General features: G+C 31.4%; 1 protein-coding gene across 1 annotated transcript in view; it reads right to left on the minus strand.

Annotated features, from left to right (window-relative positions):
• The window catches only part of LOC126808947 (E3 ubiquitin-protein ligase UBR4), a 95,543-nt gene that overhangs the window by 16,667 nt on the left and 64,594 nt on the right, over positions 1-14,282 (minus strand). The window contains exons 78-100 of the mRNA XM_050534018.2: positions 13,984-14,112; positions 13,327-13,391; positions 12,323-12,562; positions 11,853-11,991; positions 11,464-11,589; positions 11,087-11,218; positions 10,569-10,714; positions 9,869-9,980; positions 8,676-8,858; positions 8,461-8,545; positions 7,867-7,991; positions 7,626-7,752; positions 7,028-7,286; positions 6,674-6,815; positions 6,315-6,396; positions 5,796-5,969; positions 4,920-5,041; positions 3,827-3,980; positions 3,611-3,654; positions 3,309-3,392; positions 3,080-3,167; positions 2,844-2,925; positions 1,597-1,750 (exon numbers count right to left, since the gene is read on the minus strand). Of these exons, the coding sequence (XP_050389975.2) occupies positions 1,597-1,750; positions 2,844-2,925; positions 3,080-3,167; positions 3,309-3,392; positions 3,611-3,654; positions 3,827-3,980; positions 4,920-5,041; positions 5,796-5,969; positions 6,315-6,396; positions 6,674-6,815; positions 7,028-7,286; positions 7,626-7,752; positions 7,867-7,991; positions 8,461-8,545; positions 8,676-8,858; positions 9,869-9,980; positions 10,569-10,714; positions 11,087-11,218; positions 11,464-11,589; positions 11,853-11,991; positions 12,323-12,562; positions 13,327-13,391; positions 13,984-14,112 (2,994 nt within the window). The remainder of the gene's footprint in view (positions 1-1,596; positions 1,751-2,843; positions 2,926-3,079; positions 3,168-3,308; positions 3,393-3,610; positions 3,655-3,826; positions 3,981-4,919; positions 5,042-5,795; positions 5,970-6,314; positions 6,397-6,673; positions 6,816-7,027; positions 7,287-7,625; positions 7,753-7,866; positions 7,992-8,460; positions 8,546-8,675; positions 8,859-9,868; positions 9,981-10,568; positions 10,715-11,086; positions 11,219-11,463; positions 11,590-11,852; positions 11,992-12,322; positions 12,563-13,326; positions 13,392-13,983; positions 14,113-14,282) is intronic.

Genomic DNA, 14,282 nt, shown 5'->3' on the forward strand with positions numbered 1-14,282 from the left:
CATCAAGGCATTGACCTAATCAACACATACACCAAGTTTGAACATTCTAGCCCAATTAGGAAGAGAGTTATCGTGTCCCAAAGCATCAACCAATCAAATTGCTTATCTCTGCTTACCCTAAGCGGAAAATGCTCATCTTCGAACTCCATCAAGGCATTGACCTAATAAACACATACACCAAGTTTGAACATTCTAGCTCAATTAGGAAGAGAGTTATTGTGTCCCAAAAAGTGTGACGGACAGACAGACGGACGGACAGACGGACAGACAGACGGACAGACAGACGGACAGACAGACGGACGAACCCATTTTAATAGTCCCCTGCTTTCTTCGAAAGGCGGGGGACAAAAACAAAGCAATTTTACATACAATCAGGGGACATAATCCAGGAAGTTATGTCCGATATGCACAAATATCATAAGGAATAGAAATCTCTGGGATATAAACATATATTTCAACAAAATCAGATAAAAATTCTGACCTCTAGAGGGTCCGCAACCTTGGTATTACATACTTTTACACTATTTTTCGGGCAGTTTAGGTATTATTTTCACGAAATTCAAACTTAAATGTCATTTAAAATCGGATATGGACGGTCCATAAGCTAAAAACTGGATTTTTTGTACAATAAGGGGCCATAATCCAGGAAGTTGCGATCCGAGATGCGTGAATATCGAAAGAAACTGAGATCTTTGGGATATAAACATTTTTTCTAAGTTTCATCAAAATCAGACAAAATTTGTGACCTCTAGTGGGTCCACAACCTTGGTATTCTTTTACACAATTTGCGTTCAAGGAACAACCATTTTGTCAGGCAGTTTCAGTCCGATTTTTACAAAATTTAAACTCAATCATCATCAGGGTGTAATGGTGATATATTGAAGCAATTTTTAAAATCAGATAAAAATTATGACCTATAGGGGGATCACAAGCTAAAAACGTGATTCTTTTGTACAAACAGGGGCCATAATCCAGCAACCTAAGGTCCGATATGCACGAATATCGAATGGAACCCAGATGTTTTAAGTTTCATCAAAATCGGATCAAAATTGTGACCTCTATGAGGGTCCACAACCTTGATATTACATAATTTAACACAATTTGCGTACATAGAGCAACAATTTTGTCCGGCAGTTTTGATCCAAATTTCATTATGATGTAACGGTGACATATTTGAATGGTTTTTTTTTAAATCAGATAAAAATTGTAACCTCTAGGGGGATCACAAGCTAAAAACGTGGTTTTTCGTATAATCCAGGAAGTAGCAGTCCGATATGCGTGAATATCAAAAGGAACCAAGGTCTTTGGGTTATAAACTTACTTTTCAAGTTCCATCAAAATTGGAAAAAAAAATTGTGATCTCTAGAGTGTCCATAAGCCATAATCCATGAAGTTACTGTCCGATACATGCCAATATCGATAAACCTATATTTCAAGTTTCGTCAAAATCGGATAAAAAGTGTGACCTGTAGAAGAGTGTCCACAAATAAATTGTGGATGGCAGATGAACGGCCAGATGGACAGGGGCGACGACAATATACGTCGACATGAAAATGTGGGCATATAAAAAAGATAAATATTAATGTATAAACATACGAGATTTAGTGCTCCTAACATGATATTGATTCCATCTAATTCTGTTTTTATTAATTCCTGTCTGTTAGCCTTTACATTTACAGCATAACCAAATAACTTCAACAGAACTTCCATCAGTTGTTTACCTAATACTAGATCTTTTATAGACGCCATTCTGTAACAAAAATTCATCATTTGATATTAGCATATTTTGTTTAGGCCTTCCAAGGATTTCACTATATTTAGTGTATGGGTGTTAAATAAAACTGCCATAACAAAGAAGGTGACTGTGCCCACTGTATTCTTTGCCTTATAAAATGTTACTGATTAGAAATTAGGCTGTCAGTGACAAATAAGCCCTGGTGTGCCCAGATCTTAATCTATGTCTAAATCTAAGAAGACAAGCCAAATGCGAGGCTGATGTCCCCGCCGAAATTCCAAAATAAATAGATGACATTAATTAATCGCACATTTATTTTTTTCAAAAGTATCGAGCAATCAACCTACACACTAAGTTTATTCCTCTCTACCAGATAAAATCAAGATTATCTTGTCTCAAAGCATCGACCAATGACATTGATTAGTTCTGCTTAGCTTCAGCTCGAAAAGTTAATCATTGAACTCAGCCAAGATATTCACCTAATGAACATCTACATCAAGTTTAACCATTCTACCTCAATTAAAAGCAGAGTTGTTATGTACCAAATCGAACTTAGTCAAGGAAATGATATAATGAATCTATATTCTGAGTTTCGTCGCTCTCACTTCATTATAACCAAAGTTATCGTGCCCCAAAGCATCAATCAATCAGATTGCTTATCTCTGCTTACCGTGAGCAGACCATGTTCATCATTGAACTCCATCAAGGCATTCACCTAATGAACACCTACATTCTATCTCAATTAGAAGGAGAGTTATTGTGTTCCAAAGTCTCGACCCGTCAAATTGCTTACCGCTCTGCTCACCCTCAGCAGAATATTTTCATTATCGAACTTAGTCAAGGTATTGATGTAATAAAGCTATACACCAAGTGTCCTCACTCTTCACTTAATTAGAACTAAAGTTATCGTGTCCCAATGCATCAACCAATCAAATTGCTTACCCTAATTTTCTGCTTTCTTCGAAAGGCGGGGGACAAAAAAAAAACATCAGGCCTAATTTTTGTTTCAGGCCGAATACTAGCCTTATTCATTGCAAACAAACACTGGTTGAATACCAAAATTTTTTCAAATTCTGTATGCGAAACTTTTATAACTAATAAATCATACCTTTCTAGCATGACCTTTAGTCCTCCACATTCAGCTAAAACGGCAGCCATCTTAAAAACTTCCTCCTTATCAATATCTTCTTCTGAAGAGAGAAATATAACATTATGTTAGTGGAAATCAATTTTTTAACACGCCATATTACTATAGACATCAAAAATCTATACTTTGTGCAAGTTTAATAAAGTTATGTTGATAAGAAAGATGAGCCTACCTGAACTAGACACAAGTGAGCCTACCTGAACTAGACACAAGTGAGTTAACCATATCTTCTGTTGCATCTCCTAGAAGACCTCTCATGCGATATATTATAGGCATTGGTTCTCCCTGTAACAACAATAATCAAAGTTAGTCTCCAACCAACAACTAAAATATTATTTTAATACTTTGTGCAAAAAAATACATAAAAGTAACTATATTTAACAAATAAAAGACTGATTACACCAAAGTATATATGACTGTACTAACCTCTCCATGATCTGGTAGCCATATCTTTTTGTATACTTCTTTCACTGGTAAATCTAGACTTATGATTTTCTTATTAACCAATAACTAGAAAATACACAATTAATAAATGGAATAAAATGGGATTTAATCTCTTACTGTTCTGCTCCGACTGGGCTAATGAAGATGGGCATAATCAATACAATAACTATGGGTACATACATTTAAAATATTTCTTAATTTTTTACACAATATTACTTAAGATTTACTTCTTAAGAAGAAATGTAGACAACATTATTAAAAAAGTAGTTGAAATATCATCTTACCTCCATTCCTGTGTCATCATCTAATAAGGCAATCAATTCACAATCTACAAAATAATATAAAAAGATTAAAAAGAATTATTTGACAGTAATAACATAAAAATATAACAAGTCAACTTTTGTCATTAATATTTGTCCCCAATATATGATATGTATTTCGAAGAAGTATCACATTTATATTTAAAAATTTTTAACTGATGGTCAAATTTTTTAACATACCTTGACAAATTTTGTTTTTGATATCTCTCATTAGTGGACCTAGTCCTGGTTCATTTGTACTGTATGGATTACCCAACATTCTACCTTGTAGAAAATCTTCCTGTTGTGGATCTTTCTCTAATATTAGGAAAAATTCACCAACATCATTCTCTTCCTGTAATAATCAAATCATTATATCATTACATTGCAATATTTCTGATGATTCGTGGACTGTAATGTGTACATTTTAAGAGAGATATTTGTCATGGCAGGCAATTAACATATAAATAATAATCAATAAATTTAAACTACAGAACAGTTATTTTAATTAAAGCAATCGTGAAATATAAGATGTAATTAGTGTAATTACTTTTGTTTGTACTAGATAGGTAATGTGTATTTAAATTTCTAAAATTAAAACTTCTGTTTTTGTATGGTTGATAATATATAATATCAAACTCAGTTTATTCTTAAATTGCTAGAATGTAATGGGATTTGTTATGATTCGGTATGAAGTTATAAAGGATCTTTAAATCAAGTAACTGTGTGTTTGTTGTATGTGTTGTAATCAAAATTGTAGAATTAATTAATAGATTATCATTAATCAAAATATATAAATTGTATATAAGCATTTTTTGTTATTAATTTGCTAGCTGTATATTATTATACTAATAAATGATTTGTATCTGCAGAGTCTTTATACATATACCTTTAATCCTTATTTTTTAGGATTTATAATTTCTTGTTGTGGATCCAAGATCACTTACTTTTACATCTTTATACATATACCGATATACCTTTACTTCTAATTTTGTAGGATTTATATTTGCATGTTATGGATTTGTGATCACTTACTTTTAGATCTTTATATATACCTTTACTCCTAATTTTGTAGAATTTATATTTTCATGTTATGATTCTGTGATCACTTACTTTTTAATCTGATCTATAGCAATTAGTACTCTCTATCAACTGTCATTCAATCAGATATTCTGTCTACATTTACTTGTATGTAAAGTGCATCGAAGCACTTTGGGGAAGACAGCACTATGCTATATAATATTTTGTGATAATAATAACAGTGTGGACTATAACAAAGAATAACATTACTTACAGGATAAATAATACTACACAATCTCTCAAATATAAATACAGGTGATCGACTGTCTTCCATTGGATATTTCTCCACTGTTTTAACACATACAGACATAAACTCTTTAGTTTCACAATCAGTACCTATCAATATAACATATATTTAATATTAATACAAATTAAAGACCCACAACAGTAACAAAACTGAAGAATGTATGCCCCAATATTCTGAAAGTTATGGAGTGGAATTCAAATCTGGACAGAAAGGCAAAACTCTTAAGGAAGGGACATATAAAGTGTGTAACAGTCACCCTATCTAAAATATAAAAGATTTCATAAAAACATTTTGACCCCCAGTATACAAAATTGATTTAAGGTAACTGAACTCTTCATAATGCAACCAGTTTTTATTTAATATTTATCCAAGAGTAACCTTTTTTAATAATATAAGTAGCATATATAGATCTTTCTTGTATTGCTTCATGTCGGTAAGTTTATTTAATTTTGGTCATGTTTGTGATTGCATCATGCTCGTTACTGAGAAAAGATGCTTTGTTAGACATGTATGGGCAACTTCCATGATTTTCATAAAACTGAATTTGTGATGAGTTACATGACATATCTCTCTATCACAAATTTATTCTTGTGAGTGTCTTTTTATGGTTTAATCAGTGTAAGCTATAGTTTCTCCATGCTGGTATTACACCACGTTGTCAAAATTTCAATCATTTTGTCATATTTTTATGAAAACATTTAATTTTTTTACATGATGTGTAGAATATGCATAACTATAATATATCTTTTCTTGTCAGTAAACTTTTTCCAATACTTTGGTACAAAACACTATTGTCATTTTTTGGCGGTGATTTTTATTTTATTACTAGTTTTGGATACTAACCTGTTGTTAATTCTTCTAACAATTCTAAGAGTTTTTCCTGTGTTTCATCAATTAGTTTAGTTCTCTGTACTACCAGTTTTCTCAATGAAAGATAACCATTTAATATATAACCAACTAATTTATTCTTATAATGATGTTTTAAACTATCCTGTTCTACAAACAAGGACATTAACTCTGAAAATATACAAATAAACAAATACAACACAATACTCTGGTTAGTTTGTATTCCACTCCAACAACCCGAACATTCTGTCAGGAGTCAAGAATCCAATGCCATGACCACTTCAGACACCACAATATAATGTATATATATAGAAGGCAATGTACCCAGTCAAATATAACATAGTCATTTTCCACAGAGTTTATATAGATTCCCCTTGATTTAACTACATCAACTGTACAGTATGCATGTTCTATAATATTTTAAAGAAATGTACCCTACTTTTTAATAGAGTATATTATTTACATATTGACTTGTATCTTTACTGAAAACTCCTATTTGCTATAAGTACTACCTACCTGTGAGAGATTTAAGAGCAAAACCTTGAGCTAAATCTGAACTTAGAGTTGTATCTTCTAGAAGTAATATCTTATCTACTTCCTATACAAAAACAAAATAATAATTATAAATAAATCAAAATATTACCAAATATTATTAACTCTAACTCTAATTTCAAGTCAATCAATCATTAAATGTGGGAGTTTAAGCTGGGCACAATTACTGCTTTTCTCCCCTGTCAACATTTTCATTTTGCAATCAAACTTATTGAAATTCCTGGATCCATACTACTTGTGCATTATGTCGCTCATAAACTTAAAATCACTTCAATTTCATGTTAGGATTTGTTAAATAAAATACCATAAATATGAAGACCAACCTTAGAAACAAGATCTCCAAGATGCAGTAGAACACCTTTAATAGCTAGGTAATATTTCCAGTGATCAGGTCCGATCAATTTCTTATATAGAGATAAAAACTCACAAGCACTTTCACCACTTTTACCAACATCATCTAAATATCTGGATAATCAAAATAAATGTTTTTTTTCAATAAACTGTGCAGTCGCACAGAATTGTCTGAGGAACCAAGGTTAAATGTCTTGCAGTCTGAATTTTAAGCTATGTGATTGATCTTAACATAAAAAAAATAATAATAAAAAAATTAAATGAAAACTACTAATGACTTATATTTTCTGAGACTCAAGCAAACGTGAAATTACATGATTACTGACCTTGTCAACATGTCAATGACCTCTTTCCGTCTGCTTGGTACTTGTGCAATAGCTTCTATAATACTACAAGCAGTTTGTCGTGCTGAACGGGAACTTGGTGAAAACATTGCTTGTTGCAGCCATGTTGATTGTGTCAGTTTCAGCGGTATAGCAGGTGTCTTCCACATCTTCTGTCGCCATCTTGTACCATATTTCTCAATCAAATATCTCTTTCTTATCTCCTTCTTTTCTTCACTTTTCTTTTCTTCTTCTACTGAAACTATATCAGGAATATAGAAATTAATTGAGGTATAGTGTCTTGAATATATTTATCCTTCTTCATCCACAAATAGAATGCAATGAATTTAGTATATCTGTATGTTTCATATAGTATAAAGTGATTTCTTCCATAAGTATGTGTTATAGTTTATTGCTCTACTCAGTTACTAAATGCCTCTAAATGATTATCAGTCATCAACATGAAGATGTTGTAGTGTCCTCTATTGGGAGGTCTTGTCAGCTTAAAAATGTTCAGAGGATACTCTTCTTCAAATTGTCACCCAAATAAAATAGTTATGGTTCTTCCATAAGTATGTGTTATAGTTTAGTGGTTACTTACCTTTTCTTGGCAAATGTTTCTTAAAGTTTTGGTAGGAATATCTGACATCACCGGCCAGCCATTTTCTTACATCCATGTGGAATTTAGCTGGTAACAAATTCTCTGTTCCACCATCACTTCCAGAATCCTAGAAATATTTCATTACCATATAAATATGATTTACCATTTCTACTAGTTCTACATTGTCATTTGTATATAGAAATAGAAACTGTCATTCAACAAGAAATAAACATTTGTTTACCTTAGCCTTCTTTTGAGAAGTATCTTGTTTAACTAAACCTTGTAGAATACGGAGACATGGTAGAGTTATATTATCCATTATAATAGGGCTATGTAGATGCATTCCTATCAGAAACAGTCTCATCACTACAAAATATAACACATAACAAAATTAGTAATAATAAAGTATCATTTATCTCAAAAAGCTTCAAAAACCGTGGATTCAACAATGTCTAATTTCTAGCCTATTATTTGTATGCTTATTGCATTCATCATATGGAACCTTCAGATAGTTGTGTAGGGCTAGGTTAATTAAGTGTGGTTTAATAATCGAGGCCGAGAGCTAGTCCGAGATTTTTCATATATATTACACAATGTCTTGCTCGAAACCATTAAACAACTTAAAATGCAGACACCATCCCACATATTCATTTAAATACAATCATAACGCGAGTCCAATATTTCATGTAGTATAAAACAATGTATGCTAACATCAAAGGATGACATCACATCTATATTTTAAAGATTTCTAAAAGTTTTCCACACAGAATTTACCCCACAGGGTTCAGTTCACTATATCTATTGTATATAATTTAACTATAAAACTAATACTAACCACATCTAACTCTTTGTTCCCAACAAATATCATCTTGTTGTAGTGATGTTGATAATAATAATATCTCGTGACGTACTGACGATCCCTATAAATATGTTTAAACATTTAGAGTATCATAAATCTAATTAAATTCACTTCACTTTAATCAAAAAATAAAAAAACAAGTTCTGTTTTAAGAAATAACAGAATGAAACATTGTGTAAGCTTATACATACCAGATCTGGATTTGACTGATGTCCTCTAATGGCTGCTTTAATTCTATTCATGATAAGTTTATTCATCTCTTCAGTACTGCGTCTGTCATCTTTAGTTAGCAGACATAGTAAAGATCGTACTTCATTTCTCACTGGTAGAGCTCCATGTCTTAGATTAAAGTCAATTAATTGTTGAATCATTCCCTTTAATTAATAAAGGAAATAACAATTTAGACTGGAATTTAACACCACTGTCATTTCAGGACTAACATATATATTTACTTAGTAAATTTTCATGCTTGCTGAGTTAAAAAGTAGAGGAGAACCGAAAAAAGCTGCCCTTAATGAACAAATTGAAAAAAATCACTCCCCTAAAAAAGCTCTCCCAGTTTCGGTAAGAAGAGTGATTTAGAAATTAAGGAGAGTGATCTGATATTAATGAGAGTGATTATTTGTATGTATAGGAAATGGTTCTGAAGATCAATAACTGCATGTAAGGGGTCATTCTGGTTACATAAATGATAATAAACATCGTCCACTAAATAATAGCACTCGTAGTCGTACGGTCAAGTCAAACTTCTACTGTCGTCAATAACTACAGTACATACAGTATTCCAATAATAAAATATTTGTCGACATTTCTAAATATATATAGCTTGTATAATTTTGTTTAAAAACATAACCCCTATTCAAAATATAATCATAAACGCTCAAACTTTTACTATCATCTAAAACTACATACAGTATTCAAAAAAAAATATTTGTTGACATTTCTAATTATATTTATATATACCGGGCATATGTATAAATTTTGTCTAAAAAACATAACCCCTATTCAAAATATAACCATAAACGCTCGAAAATTCCATCAAAATATAATCTATTTAATTTTCATGTGCCATCTCTTGCAATATCTCACGTCTCACGAGAGTTCTACTTTACATCTCACATGTGGTTTTTAGATTCAATAAATTTCTATCCATGCCATCCATGGTGAACCGGGGAACTACATTCATGGAATCAATTTGCAGGGTGACATATCTCTGATCTCATCTCAAAGTGTTTGACCATTCAACACCAACTGACATAACCCACTTTTAAAAGACAGGGTACTGGCACAACTTAGTATTTATTATACATTTAAGAAAAATGTGAAAGAAAAATGATATCCAAATCTTGTACCAAAATATAACTCATATTACATAATAAAATACCTGACTGCAAAGAATATGTCTCATGTTACCATTGGTAACCAGAGCTCTAAGTAAAGTTATACAATGTTCTACAGCAGCATTAGCACATCCATAACAGTTAGATGATTTTGGTCTGAAAAATAAATTTATTAATCAATCAATTTTAGGCCATTCTGTTATATAGTTCTTGTTCTTTTTCTATAGTATGGTGTATACCACACTTAATCCCATATATGACTACGAGACTAACAATATGCTGGGAATAGTTGAGTCCAAGATGATGTCTTACAGTGTTTTTGTTTATTGTACTTAATGTTAATAAATTCTGAAAATATGTGTTATTAGTTTCTGAAATCTACATACCTACGATTTACACAATTTGTTTTTAAAAAAAATTGTTACCATGGCTGCTGTTAACAAAGTATATAAATTGACACTTTTAAGTATTGCATTGTCTCTTAATCATAGATAGTTTCATAAAAATCAACCATTATTAAAGAAAAGATTTTTTCGCCTATTCAGAAGCTATCCTACAACTTTACAACATGTCTTTATAAAACAATTTCATGGACCAGATATTATTTCAACATCATTGCAGCATAGGTGATAACATTGATTTTTTTACCTGAAAGAAACCCAATTCCATAGAATCCTTCCTTACCCTTATATAATTATCTGTAACACTGACTCAACACTAACACCTATCTTTATTTCAACTCACCCTTCCTTGAGGATTTTCTTGGGGACAACTTGAGCTTGTGTTTCTTTAGATTTCACTGATGTTCCTGGTGCTTGACCTTTAGATGCTACAGCTTCTCTCTGTTGTCTGTCATATTCTACCAGTTCTCTACGACATGCCATCACTTTCTATATAAACATACAATATATAATATTTTACAAGAATATTATATAAACCATACATGGTTTATGAAAATATCTAATTAAAGCTATCATGAAATTCCCCAAAGTAGTTGAGTCCAATAGTATAATTAATATCATATTAATGTAAGGACTCATTCCACATATAAAAAAGAAATCTAATCAAAACTAAAGTAGACCTCTATAAAATTATGTTTTCTTATTCAATTTCTCCAATTTCTTCAATGGAATTACGCAACCAATTTCCTCAATTGGAACTTGTCTGATTGGAATATCAGAACAAATCATAAAACATGTTGTTCCAACTTGAAGTAACGAATAGATGGTGGTCAATGATGCAGATTTGTGTAAAGTATTTACCTGTATTATTTTACTGAGTTCATCAAATGATGATTTACATTCTCCACAGTATTTCTGTGCTAGATGTTGTATAGCTTTATTAACATTACTAGCTGGTACACCGGTTCCACTTGCTATTGTACCTACATCATCCTGTATACATACACAAAATAATATAAACATTACACACACATGCTCCAACATTAGCAGTTTCTTATAATGGTTTTTGTAACTTGATTGTATGCTAAATTCATGGCCAGTGAAAGATATCATGGACCTCAAAGTGATCATTTTCATTGCTCAAGTATGGCGACCGACATCAGTTCATTTCCATATATGTGATCAAATAAACCAATAGTTTATGAATCATATAATTAAAGGAAATCAAAAATAATTACCATAAGTCTTTCACAACCATGTTCTGTAACTTGTATGAGTAGATTTTCTAGTACTGGACGATGTGATTGTAGTTGTTTATATATTCTATCAGCTTTCTCTAGCAGAGTATTTATCGTTGTTATAGCCTATAATAAAGAAACATAGATACATGTAGGCTCCAGCAATTATTAGACTCCATTCATAATGTTTTTCTACATTTCCAATAATATAAATCAATACATGTAAATTAATGTGTTTAATTGTATTTTTCCGGCTACAATGTGATTTATTTTCTTTTTTGTTTTTAGCATTTTTCGAAATCCTGAAAAAAGATAATGCCATCATCTTAATAATAAGGAGTATTATATGCCTGCTACTATCACAATAAAACATAATATAAATAGACTACCTTTTTCCGATCATCTTCATTTTCTATTGGGTCAACTGCACAGCAAGGTTTAGCCGTCAGATTAAAATCAAACTTAGCATATTTACAGAAACCACATGCATTACACAAGAAAGGATCCTTCTCATCATAGTTAATAGCTCTGTAAACATAGAAAATACAGGGCTAAATACTAAATAATTACTTAACATATTTTATTTTTTTGGTACAAGCTTTCATTAAACAGGATGCAAAGAAATATTGTTTATCCTTCCCTATATGCCAACATTATTTTGTGACTGCAAAGAAGTCTTTAGAAATGAGAAGAAATTGGAGATTTCAGTGAAAACCCAGAAAGTTAATTGCAGTGTGTAAATGTACATGCAAATACATAGAAGATCATAGCAATATTTTAACATATATATCAATATATCAATTAAAGAATGTCAATCTTCTATAGCATTTTATTTATTTAACAAATGAACAAATCTTACCTGCACTTATGACATTGGTAGACATTTTCTCCACAGTTGCTACATACTCCAGGATTAGCTGGTACCGAGGCACTACATCGTGGACATTGTAATGTTTCTGATGTAGCTTGTAGATTATCATAGAAATCAGCATATTCTATCATCAGATTACAAGCTACTATAGGTATAGGAAACTCAACCTTTACATCTGTCTGTCCCGTTGTTAGAGTTACCTTTCTTGCTTTATGCCACAATCCTGGTCTATAATGGGAAATATGAGAACGAATTATATAAAACAAAAAAACTTTTTAAAGGAGAAATCCCAGATACATTTCAGGGAATAAAATGTGTTTGTTCCTTGTGAAAGACTATCATTAGATCTATATCACTTTTTCACAGAAATATAACCTTTTAGATTCCATATGCAGTTGACGATAAGTTGCCAAATTTCCCTAGAGAATCTGGGGCCTGTTTCACGAAATTTTAACTAAAGATAAAATCCAAATTTTAGTAGATACTTCAATTTTGATTGGCTAAGCACTAAAATCAACCTAATACTATCCAATCAAATTACTAAAATTTGGATTTTATCTTAGTTAAAATTTTGTGAAACAGGCCCCTGAATGAATTATCAATACCTTTACTATCCAGTATCTGACCAGATAGCTTATGCAGTACATCCAGATAACCAGAATTTCAGTTATCCATCTTAATCTTTGGAGAATATAATGCTGAATTTCAATTTTAGGTCTTTATATCAACCATAAAATGTACCCTCCAGTACATCCATAAATTTAATTCAATGTAATCCTAAGGTGTCTAGACAGCAATTTCTATATACTTTCCTAGGTTATAATAGTAACTAATCGCTTGGACTATCAAGCCACTCATTAACATTTCAGAAAATATTGTAAAATGACTCAACTCTTCTGACAGTGTAATGTTCTAATAAATGAAATTAAAGAATAATCAATGGTATCCTTAAACAACTAATACAATAATAATAAACATATATATATATTTACCTGTTTTTAAGTTCAACAACAGCCTGTACAGTTCTATTATTATAGTAGATATTCATCACTCGTACCTGTAATATACATGTATGTATAATGTATGTATTCCATATACATATCTATATAAATATGATATTAATCAGCGACTGCCAGGCAGGATACGCACACATTTTCGAGAGAAGGATAGAGAACAAGCTAAAAATATCGAAAGGAACCGAGATCTTTGGGTTATCAACTTACATTTCAAATTTCAACGAAATCGAAAAAAAATTGTGACCTCTATAGTGTCCACAAGCTAAAAACGTGATTTTTCGTACAAACAGGGGCCATAATCCATGAAGTTTCGATCTGATACATGCTAATATCGACAGCAGCCGAGATCTTTTGGAGATAAACCTATATTTCAAGTTTTGTCAAAATCGGACAAGAATTGTGACCTGTAGAGAGTCCACAAACTAAATGTGGACGGACGGACAGGGGCGACGACAATATACGTCCACATGAAAATGTGGGCGTATAAAAACATTTACACAACTTGTATCAGACAAATCAATACCAGTAACTTTTAAAAGATCCTTTTTAGTAAACATAATTCAAAGTAAAGTTTTGTGTAATTTACAAAATAGGATTAACAATCAATGTCATCAGAAATTTGTTGTTACTTACCATTTTGGTACGTTTTAAGTCACTAATACGTAGAGCTATTTTAGATATAGTATGACTACCGACTAGTTTAACAATTTGAGTTGTTGTGGTAAATTTTGAATCTACTTTAATAGCTGATAACTTGAGGCTCTGAAAGTAAAGTATAATGTACTTGATACCTATATTGTACCTAAAAATATGTATTTTATACAATTATCCATTCAAAGTAAAAAAAAGGGTTGTGGTGCCCAAGTCATTGATTCCATAATGTAGTGAGGTTTTTGAACGTTTAATCCTGTGTAATTCAAACAGGCACCCAA

Source organism: Patella vulgata, chromosome 1 (genome assembly GCF_932274485.2).
Source record: "Patella vulgata chromosome 1, xgPatVulg1.2, whole genome shotgun sequence".
In the NCBI taxonomy this organism is placed as follows: domain Eukaryota; kingdom Metazoa; phylum Mollusca; class Gastropoda; family Patellidae; genus Patella; species Patella vulgata.